At 33.2% G+C, this 21628-nt stretch overlaps 1 protein-coding gene and 2 pseudogenes across 3 annotated transcripts; 1 reads left to right on the top strand and 2 right to left on the bottom strand.

Moving 5' to 3' along the window:
• The first annotated feature begins 35 nt into the window (after positions 1-35).
• LOC111279373 (putative zinc transporter At3g08650) lies at positions 36-8962 on the top strand (annotated as a pseudogene).
• A 450-nt stretch (positions 8963-9412) lies between these two features.
• Positions 9413-11069, bottom strand: LOC111279205 (protein RETICULATA-RELATED 3, chloroplastic-like). Of its 3 annotated transcripts, none has more exons than XM_022866139.2 (2): positions 11027-11069; positions 9413-10733 (listed from the first exon to the last, which is right to left on the bottom strand). In XM_022866139.2, exon 2 carries the CDS (start codon positions 10673-10675, stop codon positions 9626-9628), a length of 1050 nt encoding a protein of 349 aa, XP_022721874.2. In that variant the 5' UTR covers positions 10676-10733; positions 11027-11069; the 3' UTR covers positions 9413-9625. The 3 variants fall into 3 exon arrangements, with proteins under 3 accessions (XP_022721874.2, XP_022721875.2, XP_089612294.1); XM_022866140.2 differs by having other exon boundaries at positions 9413-10744; XM_089756168.1 differs by having other exon boundaries at positions 9413-10748.
• Positions 11070-12601: 1532 nt separating this feature from the next.
• On the bottom strand, positions 12602-16879 carry LOC111279867 (KH domain-containing protein At2g38610-like; annotated as a pseudogene).
• Positions 16880-21628: the final 4749 nt, after the last annotated feature.

Genomic DNA, 21628 nt, shown 5'->3' on the forward strand with positions numbered 1-21628 from the left:
ATTCACTTATGTATATGAGCAAATTTGACACAATAATGAGTGTATGCTTTTCTTTGTTTAAAAGTTGGATTCAAATTATCATAAAACCAAATAAAAGAAGTATGCTCAATTCCTTATAATTGTAATTTCACCTTACAAATACTCTTAAGATCAATTAATTAATTTAACCATAAAGACAATAAAAATAATACATTGAAGATGAAAGGGAAAAAAAAAACTTAAATAAAGAACTTTTAAATTATTACAAAAGATGAATAAGACATATTGAATTCTGATTGCATTATATGTCAATTCAAATTTTTGTTATATTCAATCATTTCGAGTTTTAAATAACTACTAAATTATTAACTTTTTAAAATTAATTGAAAATCGAGTCAAATTAGTTATTTTTATAATTATGTGTATTATATTATTTTTACTTAAATTAAAATTTAAAGTCACAATGATAAGCACACTGTTAGAGCTACCATTAAAAGCAAGACAAAAGTCTTACAAGATTATGAATTATATACAAACTTAGAAAGAGGGAGATAAATCTTAAATAAGAGTAATTCTTTGTCAGACAATGCATATTTTTTATTTTATTTTCTTAAATATTACCTATTATAACTTGATAAATGTTATTCATCAGCCTAGATTGAGAAGTGAGAAAGTGATAGCAGTTGAGATAAGCAAGGGCAAGAAAAAGGTTGTTAAGGATGTAATTGGCACTCAAGAAAGTCAAATTCTTGGTTCTAAAAGAAATAAGGGAAAACAAAAAATTTGAGAAGTTGATATTTTATTTTGTTGAATATTGCTACTAGCTGTTTATATATTGCACTGGTACAGAGAAGGTCATAAGTTTTGAGGACAATGACAATGCAATGGGTGATTGGAAGTATTACAATAAAGTTTCTGTGTCCACCGTTGTAGTTTTTACATTAGTAATGGTTGCAGCAACTGGTTTAGGTGCAGTTCCATTTTTCTTTGTGGAGCTCGATCCTCAATGGGCTGGCATATGTAATGGAATGGCTACTGGTGTCATGTTGGCTGCAAGTTTTGATCTCATACAAGAAGGGCAAGAACATGGTGCTGGAATTTAGGTTGTGATTGAGATTTTAGCAAGTGGCATTTTTACCTTGCTTTGTAAGAAGGTGATCACCATCTTTCTTTTCAGTTATTAGGTTTGATCTACTGCTTTTGTAGAATTACGATATACTAGGCTCTGATTAAGGGCCACTATTCTTGTCCCACTTCAATGCATAGAGTAAATATACATATATGCAGATTAAGTTTCTATTTTAGACCTTGCAAATGAAAAAAAAAAAGAAGGTTTTCACTTTTTCAACGCCTATCATAGATAAGATCATTAATGCTTTTGATGAGACTTTAAGACTGCTAATGTTGCATGCGATACACAATGCTCTCCTTTTAATTTGTAATCTTGTGGTTTCTTTTTACTTGTAGGAGATTTTAACATCTTAAAAATTTTCCCATCGTTCTGGGTTTCAGTTTCTTGAACAATGTGGGGAAGTGAGTATGCTGGGTATAAAAGGAGCATATGCTACTAAAGTTGTTCCTGTCGTTGGAATTATGACCCTCCATTCATTTGGAGAGGGCTTTACCATTGGAGTTTCCTTTGCTGGCTCAAAAGGCTTTACTTAAGGCCTTTTGGTAACTTTGGCCATAGCTGTGCATAACATACCAAAGGATTGGCTATGAGCATGGTGCTTGTGTCACGATCCTAAGGAGAAATCGTGAATCTCACATCAATTGAGTACTAGAGTTGGTCTTAGGATATAAGGGTTCACACCACGTTTTCCTTTTGAGGTATTTTTTACGGGAAAAAATTGTGAGGCCAGAGTGGACAATACCTCCTCATAAAGGTGTAAATCGTAATAGGTAGGTTGATCTGGGATGTCAAATGAGTGCATGCCCGAGTTCTAGAGCTGCACGAGCGACAAATGATATCAAAGCCAGCTTTAGTGGTACTAGCGATGTACCACCGAGGACAGTAGGCCTTTACTGAAGTGGGAAAAGATGTCATAGTCCTAGAGAGTAGTCATAAATCTCACATCAATTGAGTACTAGAGTTGGTCTTAAGATATAAGAATTCACACCACCTTTTCATTGAGAAATACTTTTTGTAAGATAAAATCGTGATCCCAAAGAGGTCAAAGCGAATAATACTTTACAAGAGTGTAAACCATGGTATGTAGACTGATTTGGGACGTTAAATGAGTGCATGCTCAGATCCTAGAGCCGCACGAGCTTGAAGGTTGAGTCTTAGCCCTTGACACTTGCATCAAGGGGTGTTTCTCCGCATAATGTAATGCTATGGAGTGTAATTACATCCTTACCGCAGGTATCTAATTATATAATGCTGTTAATCAGGCTTTGAGCATATCTGTCTGCATCAAAGGAAACAGTTCTAACTTAGAACTTCCAAGATTAGGTTGAAAAGGAAAAGTAAAAAACGCAATGGTGAAGTAGACAAGTTAGTTAAAATTAAAGACCAGGTAAATATTTTCAATGAAGGATCCATTGTCAACAAATGATGAGTGAAGAACTACCTTCTTTTTCTGGGTAATTCCAAACCATCTTACAAACTGTCAGGTGCATGCTTGATTGATATTAAAATAGTAAATGACTGCATCCTGGTGTTATCTGTTGAAATTGGCAAAACAAAGAATAAAAATCAAATATTAACCTTCAGATTATGAGATGGTAAATCAATTAAACTTTTTTCCTTATTTGGATATAATTTCTAAAAATCTAATATTAACCTTTAGATTATGAGATGGTAAATCAATTAAACTTTTTTTTTCTTTTTTGGCTATAATTTCTACGTAAATTTAGTTTCCTCAAATGGTTGTTTATTGTTTTTGTTTGAGCTGTACGGAATGAAATTCTCATATACGGTTCTAGGGGGATTCTCTTAATTTACCTATCTTAATAAAGTCTATGATTGGTTCGAAGTACGTCTGGATTGCAGATGATATAACTAGTAAATATATTCCTCTTTTTTCGGTTCAATCTGCTTGGAACAAGATCCTGTCGGAAAGAAATTCTGGACGTTATTCGTTTAGAGTAGACACGTCCCGACTGAATTGAGCTTCTTTGCATTGAAGCTTATTATTCATGGAGGCGTTGCTTTCTGGAATAGCATGCTTTGTGAATGCAAACTATTAAGTCCAATTAGCCTGAGCCCTTGTGGTAAATTATCCAGGCTCGTATTCATGATTTATAGTTGTTCAAAGCCGGTGAGAGGGAGTGCGGAATAAGGATGGGTTCACTCTATCCATCGTAGCCCACCCCTCTACCTATTGTTGAAGGTCAATTCGTGCTCCCTCTCTCGAGATTGCAATCCCTACCGAGTCGGAAGGATTAGTGGGTCGGGGAATCGGGCATCGATCCTCTTGGATCCGGTAGGAGCGGGAGTAAGTAAGTTCGATCCGCTGAAGAAGGATCGGGGTTAGAACTAGTCTGAACGCTTGTCAAAAGGCTTTTGACGGTTTGAAGATGGCGATGGTGATTGAGCCGGTGCTGAAATTGCCTGAGTTTGATAAGCCATTTTCAGTTGGTGATGCAATTGGCAAGTGAAAAACGAGTCTTGGTTGAAGACTCAAGCGCTTGTGGGCTTGGTAGAAACAAACTAGTTGGCTATGATTGGGCGTGTTGTCGCTTACGACTTGATTTGGTGTGGGACATTCCCTCGTGAGGGAATGACTACCTTCTTTGTGTTGTCTACTCAAGGAAAGACTGGGATACAATGCGGAAAGGGTGAACAAGGCCGAACACGTTCAAACGTTGCTCCAGAGTACCCTCCAGAGCAGCAATCGAGAAGAAGGGAACGAGTTACGTATACGAAACGAGAGTTAAAAGGTGGATGGGACAAACATCCAAACCAAAGGTCGACTGCGGTGCGGTACGACGAAGCCTATTTCCTTTCAAGGAAGTTGAAGGCAATGAGAAAGCCCGACAAATCGGATTCGTTCAAAGAGAATCCCTCAACGACAACAGCTATTACTCACTGAACACTATCTATATCCGGATTTTTTTCCATCCATGGCAAAGGATCGAACTTGAACTCTTTCCGGCTTAGCTAGCCCACCCCGTGTGGGAAGAGCCTTTTTCAATTGAAATTCATTTTTGCAGGTGAGCCAGATGGCGAGTCTACCTCTGCCAAGTCCCTCTTTCTAGGAGGATTTCTCAAAAAATGTCAGCTGGACTGGATTGGTAAGTGCTTTTGAGTTCGATTTTCATTATACCGAATCTTCTTAGTTCGATTCTGCCTCTGCTCCCTCACTCACAGAATCCCAACCGAATTCTGACTCCTTGCTTCCCATTCTCTTGGCTACGACACTAGTTCTATTCAAAACAATCCTCCTAGGAAAGCTGCAATCCAATTTTTTGGCAATCCGTCTTTAATTTTCTGGCAGCCCATTGTAGTAATTCCTTCTTTTATATGTGCTGATGCATTTGTAAATTCCTGCCCTTTTGTACTGGTTTTGCCGTTGGATGTATGATCTGGATGGTCGTAGCTGAGGTTCTCCCTGATGCATTTAAGGTGACTGCGCTTATTGCGCTTAAAATACATTTTTGAACATTCAAGAATACGGATTTTCCTCTGCAATAAATCTTTCAATATCTTTTGTTCTATTCTGCTTTGCATCCTATCAAGAACACCTTCATTGGAAATTTTCAAATCTAGGTTGCTTCATAATCTAAAGAACTTCTCAATCTATGCTAATGGATAACCACTATTGCCATCCTCTTCAGTTTCTTTCTTGTGCAAAGCCTCAAAAGCTAAAACAACTTTATTTGAACAGCAAATTGTAAGAGATCAATCTTGTTTGACCATGTTTTATTCTTTTAAGATTTCTTCTGCTCTGGAGGCATTATGTCTTCCCTCCCTCCCCCTCTTTTTTTTTTAACAACAGGAAGCTTCGCCAACTCAAGCGGCATCAGCAGCGACACTTTCAGTAGCATTCATGGAAGCACTAAGCACTATGTTCCAGAACTTCAGTCATGACTACAAGTGAGTAAATGCAACAACTTTGGGTTTCTTTGCTATGCTCTGTCCTACATTTTGCTGGAGTTATAACTTTTGTATGTTAAAAATTATTTCAAATTTTGTTTTAACAATATTATACCTTTTTATCTGTTTGCGTATATATTCCATTTTCTAGAACTCTGGTCATAGCTTTCTGTGCATGATATAACCAACTAAGTTGATTCAGACGGATTGTGCCTGATGTAGCTTGTATTGGGCTTGATATGTGTAGTAGTTCCTTCTTTTATATGTGCTGATGCATTTAATAAATCCCTGCCCTTTTTGTACTGGTTTTGCCATTGGATGTATGATCTGGATGGTCGTAGCTGAGGTTCTCCCTGATGCATTTAAGGTGACTGCGCTTATTGCATTTAACATACATTTTTGAATATTCAAGAATACGGATTTTCTTCTGCAATAAATCTTTCAATATCTTTTGTTCTATTCTGCTTTGCATCCTATCAAGAGCACCTTCATTGGAAATTTCCAAATCTAGGTTGCTTCATAATCTAAAGAACTTCTCAATATATGCTAATGGATAACCACTATTGCCATCCTCTTCAGTTTCTTTCTTGCGCAAAGCCTCAAAAGCTAAAACAACTTTATTTGAACAGTAAATTGTAAGAGATTAATCTTGTTTGACCATGTTTTATTTTTTTAAGATTTCTTCTGCTTTGGAGGCATTATGTCTTCCCTCCCTCCCCATCATTTTTTTTTTTACAACAGGAAGCTTCGCCAACTCGAGCGGCATCAGCAGCGACACTTTCAGTAGCATTGATGGAAGCACTAAGCACTATGTTCCAGAACTTCAGTCATGACTACAAGTGAGTAAATGCAACAACTTTGGGTTCCTTTGCTATGCTCTATCCTACATTTTGCTGGAGTTATAACTTTTGTACGTTAAAAATTATTTCAAATTTTGTTTTAACAATATTATACCTTTTTGTCTGTTTGCGTATATATTCCATTTTCTAGAACTCTGGTCATAGCTTTCTGTGCATGATATAACCACATAAGTTGATTCAGACGGATTGTGCCTGATGTAGCTTGTATCAGGCTTGATGTGTGTAGTAGTTCCTTCTTTTATATGTGCTGATGCATTTAATAAATCCCTGCTCTTTTTGTACTGGTTGTGCCATTGGATGTATGATCTGGATGGTCGTAGCTGAGGTTCTCCCTGATGCATTTAAGGTGACTGCGCTTATTGCATTTAAAATACATTTTTGAATATTCAAGAATACGGATTTTCTTCTGCAATAAATCTTTCAATATCTTTTGTTCTATTCTGCTTTGCATCCTATGAAGAACACCTTCATTGGAAATTTTCAAATCTAGGTTGCTTCATAATCTAAAGAACTTCTCAATCTATGCCAATGGATAACCACTATTGCCATCCTCTTCAGTTTCTTTCTTGCGCATAGCCTAAAAGGCTAAAACAACTTTATTTGAACAGTAAATTGTAAGAGATTAATCTTGTTTGACCATGTTTTATCTTTTTAAGATTTCTTCTGCTCTGGAGACATTATGTCTTCCCTCCCCCCCCCCTCCTCTTTTTTTTTTTTTACAATAGTAAGCTTGGCCAACTCGAGCGGCATCAGCAGCGACACTTTCAGTAGCATTCATGGAAGCACTAAGCACTATGTCCCAGAACTCAGTCATGACTGCATGCAACAAGTTTGGGTTTCTTTGCTATGCTCTATCCTACATTTTGCTGGAGTTATAACTTTTGTATGTTAAAAATTATTTCAAATTTTGTTTTAACAATATTATAGCTTTTTGTCTGTTTGCGTATATATTCCATTTTCTAGAACTTTGGTCATAGCTTTCTGTGAATGATATAACCACGTAAGTTGATTCAGACGGATTGTGCCTGATGTAGCTTGTATCAGGCTTGATATGTGTAGTAGTTCCTTCTTTTATATGTGCTGATGCATTTAATAAATTCCTGCCCTTTTGTACTGGTTTTGCTGTTGAATGTATGATCTGGATGGTCGTAGCTGAGGTTCTCCCTGATGCATTTAAGGGGACTGCACTAGTTGCATTTAAAATACATTTTTGAATATTCAAGAATACAGATTTTCTTCTGCAATAAATCTTTCAATATCTTTTGTTCTATTCTGCTTTGCATCCTATCAAGAACACCTTCATTGGAAATTTCCAAATCTAGGTTGCTTCATAATCTAAAGAACTTCTCAATCTATGCTAATGGATAACCACTATTGCCATCCTCTTCAGTTTCTTTCTTGCGCAAAGACTAAAAGGCTAAAACAACTTTATTTGAACAGCAAATTGTAAAGAGATTAATCATGTTTGACCGTGTTTTATTTTTCTAAGATTTCTTCTGCTCTGGAGACATTATGTCTTCCCTTCCCTCCCCCCCCCCCCCCCCCTCTTTTTTTTTTCCAATGGGAAGCTTGGCCAACTCGAGCGGCATCAGCAGCTACACTTTCAGTAGCATTCATGGAAGCACTAAGCACTATGTTCCAGAACTTCAGTCATGACTACAAGTGAGTAAATGCAACAACTTTGGGTTTCTTTGCTATGCTCTATCCTACATGTTGCTGGAGTTATAACTTTTGTATGTTAAAAATTATTTCAAATTTTGTTGTAACGATATTATACCTTTTTGTCTATTTGCGTATATATTCCATTTCCTAGAACTCTGGTCATAGCTTTCTGTGCATGATATGACCACGTAAGTTGATTCAGACGGATTGTGCCTGATGTAGCTTGTATCAGGCTTGATATGTGTGCTTGTTGCCGTCCCTGATACAATCTGGCATCTGCTTTCCTTTTTCAATACTGCTCCTACTCTTTGCTGCTTTGTTGTGATTTCATTTTGTCTCTTCTCATTAACTAAATTATATTGTTTCAAATTTCCAGTTCTGAGGATGCTTCTGGCTTCTTTGTTTCATTACTTTTTGGTCTTGGACCTTTGTTGGTTGGCCTTGTTCTTGTTGCATTTGTTCTTGCTTTCCGCCTTAAGCATGCCCTTCTCATGGGTGCTACATCTGGCATCGGCTTCATCCTTGGTGCCTGGTGACCATTACAACTACTCGTGTGTTCAAAGATGGGATTCTTACCACTTATGTTGCTACTTACCTTAGGCAATGCATTTGTCCATGTTTCAAGCTCTAGTATTTTGAAAATTGTGTGTAATAATAAAAGAGCTTCTTCCAATATCCTACCATCAGTAACTGGATTTCCGGTGAGCGTTCTCACGCTTCAGTCATTTTTGGCATGTGGAGCAGTGGCTTTTCATGCACTGGCTGAGGCGGTTGCACTAGGAGTGGCTGCACCAAAAGCATATGGACTTGGCAGGCACATGGTCCTTCCTGTCTCCCTTCATGGGCTTCCTCGTTGTGCGGCAGTGGCCAGCTGCATCTTTGGAGCTACTGACAGTTGGCATGGCTCTCTTGCAGCAGCTGATCTTATTGGCTTTGTTGGCCCAATATCTGCAATCGGATCAATTTTGACAGGAATTAACTACAGTGGTCTGGACCATGTGATGGTTTTGGCCTGTGGAGGATTATTTCCTTGCTTTGTTTGAATAGTTCAAAGAGCAGTAAGGTTGGATATGCAGAAAAGCAGTGTGGGCTTGCAGTTGGAGTTGGTTTTGCCACTCTGTTTAACATGCATCAAGTTAGTTTGCTTGCACACACCTTACTGCAATTCTGCTCCAGAGGCTGTCAGATAAGATGAATGTGCTCAAGCACCGTGGTGCTTTAACTAATACTTGAGTATGGCTCTGTTTACTGGTTGATTTGTGGAATAAAACCTCGAAAGAAAAAGATTTAATGTTAGGCCTCAGTAGGATTTAGAGTTAAACATGAGAAGATGAGGTTTTTTGTTGTAAATTAGTTTTCATCTTTCTACACAATTTTAACGGATAGGGGAGATTGGGTTTGATCGTCCTCGTTGGGCTTCCCTTGGAGTTTTATTTCACATGAGAACTTAATTTTGATAAGATTTTAAGAATATTTAAATTGAGACAGATTACGTGTCAGATTGTTCATAGAATCTCGTCTTGGTGAATAAAAAAGTTTACTTTAAACAGTGATTTTTTTTTTTTAAAGATTTACTAATAGATAAAACTTTGAATAGTTAGTTAATCTTACTCGAATCGACTTACTACGATACCATCGAAGGAAGAAAACAGAGTTGAATGATCAAACTGTGCTCTTTCAAGGCCACCCCTAGAGCCAAACAACCTCATGACCGCTCCATGAGCAATGCGATGGCTGTTTGTATCGACAGTAAAAAATCTGTCCAGTACCAGGCGCCACTGTTGCATTATTTGTCATTTCCAATTCCAACACAGTTGAGGTGGTTCGAAGACTTCTACAAAAATCAACGAGATGATCACCCGTAATCTCATTGAGGTAAAGCAGCTTTTTTGAAATTTTGAAAATAACAAGTTGAGAAATGCAACTGAAAAACAGTGTGTTGGGGCGATCTCAACCAACGCATGGACTATGGCATCAAGCTCTGATACATCTTGGATCTTATTACACGTATTATGATCACATACTACATCCAAGTTATAGACAGAGGCGGAGAAAATGCGGAAGAAAAAAGAAAGAGTGAAAATCAATTAAAAGTCGACTGATCGGCCTCCAAATTGTCACCATCCACCAACTTCTCCTTATCCGCAACAGATCCAACCTCCACCATCGCTGGCTTCTCTTCAACACTCTGTGACCCTGTCATCCTTGCCAATATTACAAATGACATTCCTCCAAGTACGTTATTTAAGCATCTCAAAACCACCACTGATGACTTAAATACCAAGGGGGGAACTCCCTTGGCCAACAGAAACTCAATCCCATTCAAGGTTTGGTACCTCAAATTGCTGCTAAAACCCATGTGAGTAGCCCAGGTGAGGGCATTCAACAAGGTTGGTGGAGGTTTGTTGGGTGTTTCAAAACTGGGATCCATTTTCTTCCTCATCTTGATCAACCCATTTGAGATTGCAGTTCCAACAAGGCCGGCAGCAAATCCCACAGCAGCAAACACAGCCCCTTTGAAGACGAAAGTCCCAAAACGGTTCACCAATGTATAAGCACCTGGTTCAAACATGTGACTTTGTGGACAACTTGCCAATATAGCAGGGAGACTTGAAGAGGAAGCTGAGGCTGTCGGTGCTAAGAGGTACATAAGAGTAAAATTCAAAATGGATCCGACAATAAGAGTAGAGAAAACGAAGTCAAGCTCATTAAGACCAAAATTAGGACGAGAAGCCATGTCACCAAGAACACAGGCAGTTACTCCCACCAACTCCTCCATTAAAACCTTGAATAGGAACTGGGGATCTGCTGCAACCCTGTCTCTCCATCCGCTTAGGAAAAGACCCAGAATGCCAAAACCCTGCCATGAATTATCCTTGGAGTTGGAGTTGGAGTTGGAATCATCATCTCCTCCACCTCCACCGCTGCGACCAACCCCGTTGTTTCCATCGCCTCCTCCAGCGCATGAAATATGAAGTTTGGAAATGGAAATCTTGGTGTGCTGAAAGCGGATTGGTTGGTTTAGAGAGAATGAAACAACATCTGCTGATTGTGATTTGAGACGGCGGCTCTCACTCGTGTTGGGGAATTGCCTCGTCAGCATTGAGAAACGATACCGAGCCATGGCTGCCATCTGATCGATCCACTGATTTGATTCCTCAAACTCAAGTATACACAGATTTAATCTAAACCTGCAAAGATTCTTTCTTTTTAGAAAATTTTATTATTTATCAATACAACTGTAAGCTAAATATATTACATAAAAATAAAGACAAATGAAGAGATCCATTAGTCACAGCAGATTTAATTCAGGCAAAATCGTTAATTTTTATGTTTGAAAAAAAAAAAAGAATCAGCTTTTTTTTATTTGGTGAAAACAAAATAACCTTTTTAATGAAGTGAAAAGAGCAGAGCAAAGCAGAATACGTGAGGTAGTCTATTAGATGATGAAAAAAAAAAAAAAGCGCAAACGGGAGAAATGTACCAGAAGAGATGCAGATGGAGAGGGAAATGGTTAGGTGAAGAGTAGGAAAAAGAAGAAAAGAACGGTGAATTTATGGGAAGTGAGAAGAGAGGAGTTGAATTGAACTTCCATACCAAAACCCTAAGGCCCTTCCGCCCAAAACATTGGCAAAACCCAAGACTGTAGATTAAGCCCACCAACCAAAAGCACCTTTCGAGATCCAACTATTCATTTCTCCAATGCTTAACCTAACCAATATTGTTGTAATAGATCCGAACATAGTTAAGGAGTAGGGTGTAGTAGGTTATCCCTAGTCCCGCGTTCAAATCCGGCTGGTTGGATGAAGTATTTACCCTTTTGCTCTCCCTTCCACTTTCTCTGTTCCCCAAAAATACATTTGATAAAGTCCATCTCATCCCCTTTCTTTTACATGTATCACTATTATTATTATGGGCTTTTTCGCCATCTTTATGATGCTAATAATTCAAGTAATGTTGATTTTAATTCTTTATTTTATTAAAATAAAAGTAGTATAAATTTTTTACATCCTTTTTGCACTATTCGTAATTGATAGAAGTATTTATATTAATTAAAGTAGCACCTATTGAATTACTAATATAAATATTTGCTGACAGCTCTTAATAATAAATAATAATCCTTTTTAACTGCAGCTCATATCGGGAGATAAGACTTAAATCGTAATGCGAAAAATAGCCATGCTTGGCACACATGCCTCATCTGCCATCATATCTTCCCACCCGTAAACATAACACAGACTATCAATCCAGAGAGATGAGCAGCACATAGCCACCGGACAACTTTTTGAGTTGAGGTGAGCCATGTTAGTTGGACTTGCACACCTTGGTCAATTGTAAAAATCCTGAATCACCCACCTCAGTCTAGCAAAAGCCAAGTAAAAACAAATGCTGTATCCAAAAGAAGTTTCACTTTTGTTCGTTTTGTTATTTATTTAATTCCTTATTTTTAAATATGCTACATTCGTGCAGAGGCTGAAAAGCAACAGATGGCAACTTAATAATCTCGAACAACTTTTTTCCATTGAAGCTTTAAAGATACAAAATTCAAGCCATTAAAATAAGGGTTCAAGTTCCAGTGCATGGGGCCATAAATCATAATAATCTCTCAGCTAACATTTTGACTAAATTATTATGAGTGACTGAAGAGAGTACTGTAGACGAGGAAAAAGAATTATCGACCCAACTTACATTTCTATGCTTCGTATAAACTACAAAGGAAAGAAACAACAAAGATGACACCACCTACAAAACTCCATCCGACCTCACCCGACGTAATGCTTGCAACACCGAAATATATATATATATATATATGTATATATATATATATATAGGTTGCACACTCCTTATAGCTACTAACACAGGAAGAATAAATCCAATGAATGTATTGAGTTTACAGGAAAACTGACCTCACCAAACCTAAACTCGGGGGGCCAACTATATAATTTTTTTTTTTCATTTTTTTTTTCTTTAATAATTTAATAATGAAAAGGCCAGCACAAAACTTCACCAGCAATAACTGTTAGCCTTTTCAAGCTATGCTGAAATGATATGTATCAGAAGTTATACTTGGCTAAGAAATTCTGGGGCAGTGCAGAAAACAATTTTAGATGATTTAAGGTTCAACTCTCAGCATCCTGTTTTGGGACGTTTCATTCCGCTGGAATTAAAAGGAGAAACACTTCCGCTTGGACCAGGACTCTCCTCTCTGAAATTGAAATTTAGCATTGCCAGCTCACGCAACTGCTGCCTTTTGATAAAATCTTGTGACTCATCCTATATATGAGAATATGAAGTTCAGCAAATACAAGATGAAAATATTTATTAACATTAACAGTTTAACACCATGATGCCTGCAAAGTTAATAAAAGGAAAACATAATGGAAGGAAACTTGTCCTGCCGCACAACTGTGAGGATGCCAAAGTCTTTCACAAAGGAAAAAGCTTACACAAGCAAAAGTGACACCAGAGTGTAACACATCTTACAACTTGGGTTAAGATTAAAGAAGAGTTATTCAAAAATAAGATAGGTCTATCCTTGGTCCAAATCCACTAAACAAATGCAAAAATAAGATGGATTGGAAAAAAGAGTTTGTGTTCACACTAGCTAAAAAAGGAAAGCATGAAGATGGATAAGAATTATGATTAGATTCATGAATGAACCTAGACACCAAATATTCTGCATATTATCATGTGATTTACAGGTGTAAATGGGCAGATAATTATGTTCACACTACGGACTATTGTATTCACATGCAAATCTTATTATTTGAGTCATCATTTCAATAAGACAAGATTGAAAGCAATTCCATCAATTTAGCAATCAAATCTCTGAAATTCTATCTCATGCTTGGAGAGATATTCCTAACCTATTTATTTTTTGTTATTCTTTGTAAAAAGCGTAATAGAGTTTGTTTCATCATTAAGCAAACTTTAAATTGTTTTCAAGTTCTGTATTTCTTAAGTGGATTTTTTAGATTGGTGAACTTCTATAGTTCTATATCTTTAATTAAAATTCTTAAGGTGATGTTTCTGTATCTCTTAATGTTTAATCTTGGTAGTGAACTTCTATCTCTTTAATCAAATAATCATATTCTGTCATTATTCAAATTCTTGTTAGTTGTCTTTTTTGTGAGCTTTTTCTATTTGTAATTACTCTTCAACATCTCAACCATCAATTCTCGACATTAAAAAACAGGTGATTTCATGAAAAATTATGGAGTTTCGAGATGTAAAGCATATATGAGAGCATCCTATGGCTAATAAACTTCTTAGCAAAGAAGAACAAGATTGCAATACATGCCACAGGTTTGAGTAATTCCTTTATGATTTCTTGTGCCTGCCTAAACATTATATCAACAATATTAGCAGGTAAATCAGCCTTAATTAAGATGTGGAGTGGATCATTTAGGTGCTCATAGCTAAGTCTGCCACTAAGCTTCTCTTCATTCAGATGCAAAACGAAGGAAATTAACATCTAAAATGATTCAATTTACGTCAAAAGAAAAGGATAAGGAGAAAAAAGGAGAGAGGGAGGGAGGGAAAGCCGTCTTGGGTGCAGCAATCCAGAAATTCATCACATCTTCCTACCAGTTTCACCTGAATCACAATTGAGATATCTAGCAGAAACTAGCGATACCAAACCTTTACAAACAACACAACATTAACAGTAGCTATTAACTTTTATAGCTTTACCTTGTCGGGATCTTTTATTGATCCTTTGCCTCTAATGTATACATGGCAGCCAGTAGTAGCTTCTACCCGCTTTAATGAATTGCCTGTAGAGCCTAGAAATAGTCCAACAAAATTGAACCAACATCAAAGAAAAGTAAAGTCTAACATCAATACTCATAAAAAATTGTTTCATTCTTGAAATCTGAGTATAATTAATAAAATTTTAATCTAATGCACTAGCATTTTTCATATAAAGCTCACATTTGGATACGTACTAACGGGAATTTCAAGACGCAAAATCCTCTTCACAGTGTATGAACTAGGACTTGCTAGTTCACCTTTCCAGTCCATTGTCATTCCGGAAGTCCACTTAGTCTCTGTCAAAATACAAAAAGCAACAGTAGCATAAAAAAGATCAGAAGGCTCAATCCAGACAACAGAAAGCAAGCATGTGAAATCAAGTTTTAGCTTGAATTAACCTTTGTGCACTCCAACTCAATCCACTTTCCAAAAGAATACTTTCCCAATGCTTTATTAACGAACAAGTTCTAAAATGTTGCAAAATAGATTTAGAATGTTAACCAATTTATGGGCATAGAAACAAAAATTAAGGAACAAAAGTTGAATACATCTTAGCTACTAGAAACGAACCAAAATAAGGCCATTATATTAGTAGAGTCTTCTGCATTCCAAGCACATTAAAAAGTGTGATTTGGCAATTATAGCATTTTGGATAAGAAATAAACTCGGTTCTCATCCATGTTACTTAAGAGGATCTATCATTAAGTAAAATATAAGAGATTAAACAATCGTGTTCAAGTCAACAACCAGAGGCAAAGACGATTAATATGAAATTTAAATATTCACCATTTGGCAGGAATGCTTTCATTTTGTGACAATTTGGCCATATTCTTTCTTCTTATTCAATGAAATGAACTTAGTATCCAAAATTGAAAGTCACAGTTTTAGAACAATCATGTAGTATTCACAATAACATATATGTTCATTCAGATATGACTATGCATTCAGCAATTGATATTGAAATAGGTCACTTAAGCAAGCATTTTGTCATGTATTCTTGAATAGAGGAACTATACCTATAATGTGCCAAATAAAGTATGAATGAAAGTAGCAGGAAACTAAAATCATAATCCCTTTTGAAATGGTCTATAATTTGAAAGCATAAATAAAACTGTATGAACTAATTTTAAAGCTTATTGGTCATACTAATAAAGCAAAAGAAACTACTTTAAACTTAATAGTTTGTTTGAGATCCTTATAATGCCAAAGGATAATAAGACTTCAACATATTATGATTCTCCTTTGCAATGTTTTAAACACTCAAATTATAATGGTGTTTACCAGAAATTAACTTAAAGTGCATGTCAAAAAATTAAAAGTATAAGCAACATCTCAATCTTAGTTACCCAAATTATCAACTTATAGGCAAGCATGACACAAATATTTTGCATATAAAGGAAACAAACAATAAAAATGTTAATTCTATATATACATATATATATATATTTATATTCTCAATAAAGACATAAAAATGAAATTCTAAATATAGTTACCTCTAAAAAAAAAACTATTCTAGCCGCCTAATTCTGTCCCAGAAACATTTGACATAAGGTTTGAAGAGACCATGGGACTAGGGCTTTTATGCCTTATCTGGTCAAAGTCACCAAATCCTTGGTTTGACATCATTCCTGAGACCCGAAATATCTCTGCATATGAAGACTATTTTATATGATAAACGAATGAAGTTTTGAAAAAATATCAATGCATGAAAAGATAATAGCATCCAAAATGAAAATATAATGAAATAAAATAACTGTAGTGTATAATAAAGGTTGTAAAGTATGAATAGAACATTGGCCAAAACATAGCACTTGAATCAAAAAGGGAAAAAAAATCACACCATAACTCAGGTAGCTTTGAGGATTGGAATTTTCAATACTTAAGAACGTATGCCAGCTAAAAATGATGATATTTTAAGCCTATTTAATTAAAACAACAATAATCACTAAGTAATAATATTGCAAACAACTAATTCCAGTGTTGAGTCACTATTCGAACACAATGGTTTGATGAGAGTTGTCATGTTTCAGCATTAGAACACATAGCTAACTAACAAACATTGGGTTAGGTAAATGATCAAGCCAAGCCCATAACAATCAAAGAGGATAGGTTCAGAAAAGGAAACACAAATGAACATCTCATCACTACATTAAATCAAACTGATCTAATAGAGGTAATTAAAAAAAAAAAAAAAAACTAGATCGAAGAGTGAGAAAGTAAAAAAGTAACCTTGATTTAACAATCGACTACATATTGAAAGGACTTGCATGAAAGGTCCAAGCTTTTGATACTCTGCCAACAGTTTCGACAAGTACTTACTAAAGAAAAAGAAAAAGAACACAAAATCCTACATAGATAAAAAATTGTTAAACCCCAAAAGGAATAAAATCAAAATAAAGGAACACAAGCAACAGTGAAGCTTTTTTTTTTTTTCATTGTTATTATTAATATGGTTGAAAAGATGGATATTAAGTCATATTTTTGGCTTGAGAAGTGGAAGTGTACCTGTCAACATCTAGGGTGCTTTTAATCTGTGAGAAGCAATTCTTGTTGGGGAGAAGTTGGGATTATATAGACTTGACATGGCTTTGGCTTTGGCTTTTGAGGATTTAATTCTTTCAAGAAACAAAAGAATGAAATTTTTGTTAGAGAGTAGAAAAGGTTTTAGTTGTGGTTGTTGCAAAAAAAATAAAAAAGAAACATAACACCATCAATAAAATAACCAAAAAAAAAGAAAGAAAAAAATTAAAAAGAAAAGAGAAATAATAATAATAATAATAATGTTTAAATTGAGACACAAAGATATGCAAATTAAAATGAAAAAAACAATTTTGGAATGTAGATTGATAGTGATGATTATTGGGTTGAAAAACACTGACTGTGTGTTGTGGTTGTGGAGACTAACTGACTAGGGAATGAGCAAGGGGGTGTGCTATCATCAATATTCATTAATTGAAGGAGCATGATCAATCATTCTCGTGTAGCACAAGGGGTTTGAAATTGTAGACTGGATCTTTCTCATATTCACTTACCATTGCCTTCGCTTGCAATTGTTTACCTTCAACTTACACTCCATCCAAATATTAGACTACATTTGTTTTACAAAAAATAATATTGGAAAGATAAGTTTTATATTTTTAAATGTTTGTTTGATAAAAAAAATTAATTGATTAATGAAAAATAATTTATTGGTCAACGAAAAATTAGGTAATTTTTTTTTTGAAAAAGGAAGATAATTTTCAAGAAAAAATTATATATGAGTAGAACTATTTATCAATGTGTTTTAGCATAATTTTATTCAAGTCAGATTTTGTATATAATTTTTTAAACTCAAACTTTATTTGATTCGACTTAAAAATTATTATATTAATAAATAATATTTTTATTTAATTTTACTTAAAATTAAAATATTAATATTAAAAGTCTTTTAATATTTTAATTTTAAATATTTTCATAGCTCTACTTTGAACATAATATTTTAAATTCGAATTTAATTTGATTCGATTTGAAATATTATTATATTAATAAAAATATTTTATTTAATTTTAATTAAAATATTAAAATATTAGTATTAAAAGTCTTTTGATATTTTAATTTTAAATATTTTAATTTTTGATACTATTAAACATAAATATTTTTAATATTTTAATAATAAATAATATCATATATAATTATATTTTATTATTTTAATAATTAATGTTAAATAATATAATTATAATTTTTTAATATGAATAGTTTTATAGTTTCTTATTATTTTTTAGTTTAAAATATATAATTTTATATTTTTTTATTATGGTATTAATATTACTATTTTAATAATAAATATAAATATAAATATAAATATTTTTTATGATTTAATAATAGATACTTTTAATATAAAATATAAATATTTTAATAGTAAACATTACTATTTTAATATTAATAAAATAATATTTTAAGAATAATACTACTATTTTAAATATTTTAAAATATTAATATAAAGAATAATAAATAGTTTATTTTAAGTATTTTTTATATTAATATAATATGTTTAATACTCAATATTATTATTAAAATATAATTATTCTTTAATATTAATAATTTTAATATATTTTAATAATAAATAATAAATAATATTTAATATTTGATATTCTAATAATTATGCACTACCGTTTGCGCACATGTTCCCACCCACTTCTGCCCTATAACTTTATACTCATCCCAATATATTCTTAGAGAAATTGCAAGGCTTAAAGGTAACTAATAATATAAAAGCTGGTGCTGAACTTTTGATCATCTAGTAGCCTTTCCTTTTGGACCTTGAGTAGAATAACATGTTCCTTCAATATAAAATAGAAGTGATTCAAGACACTTATAATTCTTACTTTTAAAATTCATTTTAATAAATAATTTTTTGATATAATAATAATAATAATGATAAAGACTAACAATTTAATTCTGATTGTGGTATAATTTAAGTTGAATTTGATAATTTTTTATATACTTTTAATAACAATGATATATACTAATACTTTATTTAAATTTTTGTATGCTATAAGTAAAAGTTGATAATTTTTTATACAATTTTAATTTTGATAACTTTGGATAAAGATTTGGTAACCTTTAATATAATTTTTGTAATATTCGGTATTAATTTGGTAACTTGTTATGTAAATTTGGTAATCATTAATACGATTTTGATAATTTTTTATAAAATTTTGGTAATCTCTTAATATAATTTAGTAAATTTTTGGTAACTTATGATATACTTTTGGTAATTATTGATACAATTTGTGCCATTATATAATTTAAAAATGGATTTCTATATGATAGTGTACGTTTAATTCTAGTATAAGATAACTTTATTTTTGTCAAATCCTATCTCATTAGAACTGGAAATGTTTCTCGACTTAAAGAGAACCTCTGGGCCTATACAACTCCTAAAGAAATCTAAAACACTATAATGTTTCGAGGGAGGTCTGTGGTTATAAAAGAAGCTTATGTTATCACAACCAATTATGCATTTACATTTCTAATGTCACAAAATATTGATAATCCTAAGATACATATAAATTAATCAAAGATCAATGGTATTCCGTGAACAACTTTTATAACTCATACTTGAGAAAGAGATTTATAGCAACTTTGCAATCTCAAATTTGACTGTAAATTGAATTATAATAATAAACTAGAAAAATGAAAGATGAATTTATGTCAACAAACAATTTATAAGTATTGCATATACAATTTGAATTATCATTTTTTATTTCATAATAAATAGAAAAGAAATTGGGAGCAATCAACTAAAATAAAGAAAAAAAAAAAAGAGCAAATTGACTTATGGAAAGAACGCCATTAGGCTTATGCATATCCAGATCTAGCTCCACATTGGCACCATTCTAGGAATTGCTTACATGATTATTTCGACGTACATCTTCTTCAGTGCTTTTAGTCTGCTAGTTTTTCTTTTTTCTTTTGTTCTTCTCAACCTCCACTTTCCTTTAGATTTGATAATAAATTTTTATTTTAATAATTAAAAAAAAAAAAACAAATTTGTTACTAGTTAATTGGGTTTTTCATTTCAATTGCTCCTTTTTTTTTAGTCTTTTTGTCAACATGGAGTGTTGTATCTAATTACCATATAACAACCAAGATTTCCTTATGAGGACACCGTTCATGATATATTTTTTATGAATTTTTTAAAAATGTATAATATATTTGAGATAATTATTAATATATAAAGTATAATATAAATATATGTTATAAGTTATGCAAATAATTTTAACAGTTCAATTCATTGTACTATGATAATATAAAAATAATATTTTAACATAATGGTTCTGTTAAAGTTATGGTTTTGTATAAAATATATAATAAACAATTTCATATATAAAAGTCCAACTTATATGGCTTTTTCTATCAAAGTATTTGCATGCGTTTTCCTCCTTGATTAAATTAAAGAATAACTTTAGATGGTGGGCATATATATTGAGAATTTCATTGTGATAATGTTTTTTTGTTTAATATTTTGTTTTTATGAAATGAGATTAAATAATTTGTTTTCCTATACTTGTTTAATATTCTCTATTTTACAGATGGTTCCTTTCTCTTCTTTTTTTTTTTTTGTCATATTTTTAAAGCTATTTATCAAAACTTTTTGTGCTTAATTATAATTTATATTTTGCAAAGATAAAGCCTTTACCTTATCCTTTGTTTTGTTCATGGTGATTCTTCGTGGAACAAATCTTCATGACAAGGAACATGTGTTGGTGATTGTTGGAACTTTTTAGCCAATCCTACATTGCTTGTTTCATCATTGTTATCTGATGCAACTAACATTAGAAGGTTTGGATTGGATTTCATCTTATCTGCCATGAAAGTAGTATTGATTCAGTAGTGAGAAAGCCCACTTTGAAATGACTATTTTGTCATGGACACTTGAAAAAAAAAAATTTATTCTTAAGTGTTTTCAATGTTTTTTGCAACTTGAAAGGATCCCTTTTGATCATTGCAATAAGGCTCATTATTGTTCCTTGTACTAATTTTTTTTTTAGATTGTCAAAGAATATGAATTGAGTGATCCCAGTTTGGTCCTCAACTATAATTCGTAATTTGAACATTTTCTTTGTTGTTAGTATAATTTTCAAGCAACACAATTATCGTATAGTATAAGTTCAGCTTAGTGTTTGGACAATACCTACGAGAAGGCATTCTTTTATTGTGTTCAGGACACCAAAATTTCCATCACTTGGTATAAGTGTTCTTTTACATTCACTGCAGCTGTTGTGGAACCATCCTTGTGTTGCATCAACTTCAAGAATCCTTGTTTCACATGTAAAATTTTGTGTTTTGTAATAGTAAAATGTAGATTTTTTATAGTTTATTTTAATAATAATAATTGATAAGTATAGTTTAAAAATAAATGTATTACCAGGGTTTCATTTGGATCTTGTTTAAAAAGTTTCTCAATGGTGATTCTATTTTTCATTTTTTCTTCTTCTATTGGCAACCTTACTGAAATGGTAAGCTCAAGCAATTCAACTTTGTTATTCTTGTTGTCAAACTTGCAGGGATGTATGTTGATTTTCACATTTAACATGTAAAAAGTAATGTTGTTATGTAACATTCTTTTTTTTTCATACAAAACAATTTACCTATTTTTCAATTCATGAGCTTTTTCAATGTCAAGATTTACTATGATTCATGAAGCTGAACATGTTGCTGTTGAAAGCTATCCTGTATTTTTTTTTATTTAAAAAGTAGATAAGTTGTTAACATTCTAAGTAAGATGTGAAGTTAATATAAATTTGAGACAATGTTAATTTTTCATCAATCTATGTGAATGTTACCTAAA

This window comes from Durio zibethinus, chromosome 27, assembly GCF_047325235.1.
Source record: "Durio zibethinus cultivar Kanyao isolate XHJ-2024 chromosome 27, ASM4732523v1, whole genome shotgun sequence".
In the NCBI taxonomy this organism is placed as follows: domain Eukaryota; kingdom Viridiplantae; phylum Streptophyta; class Magnoliopsida; order Malvales; family Malvaceae; genus Durio; species Durio zibethinus.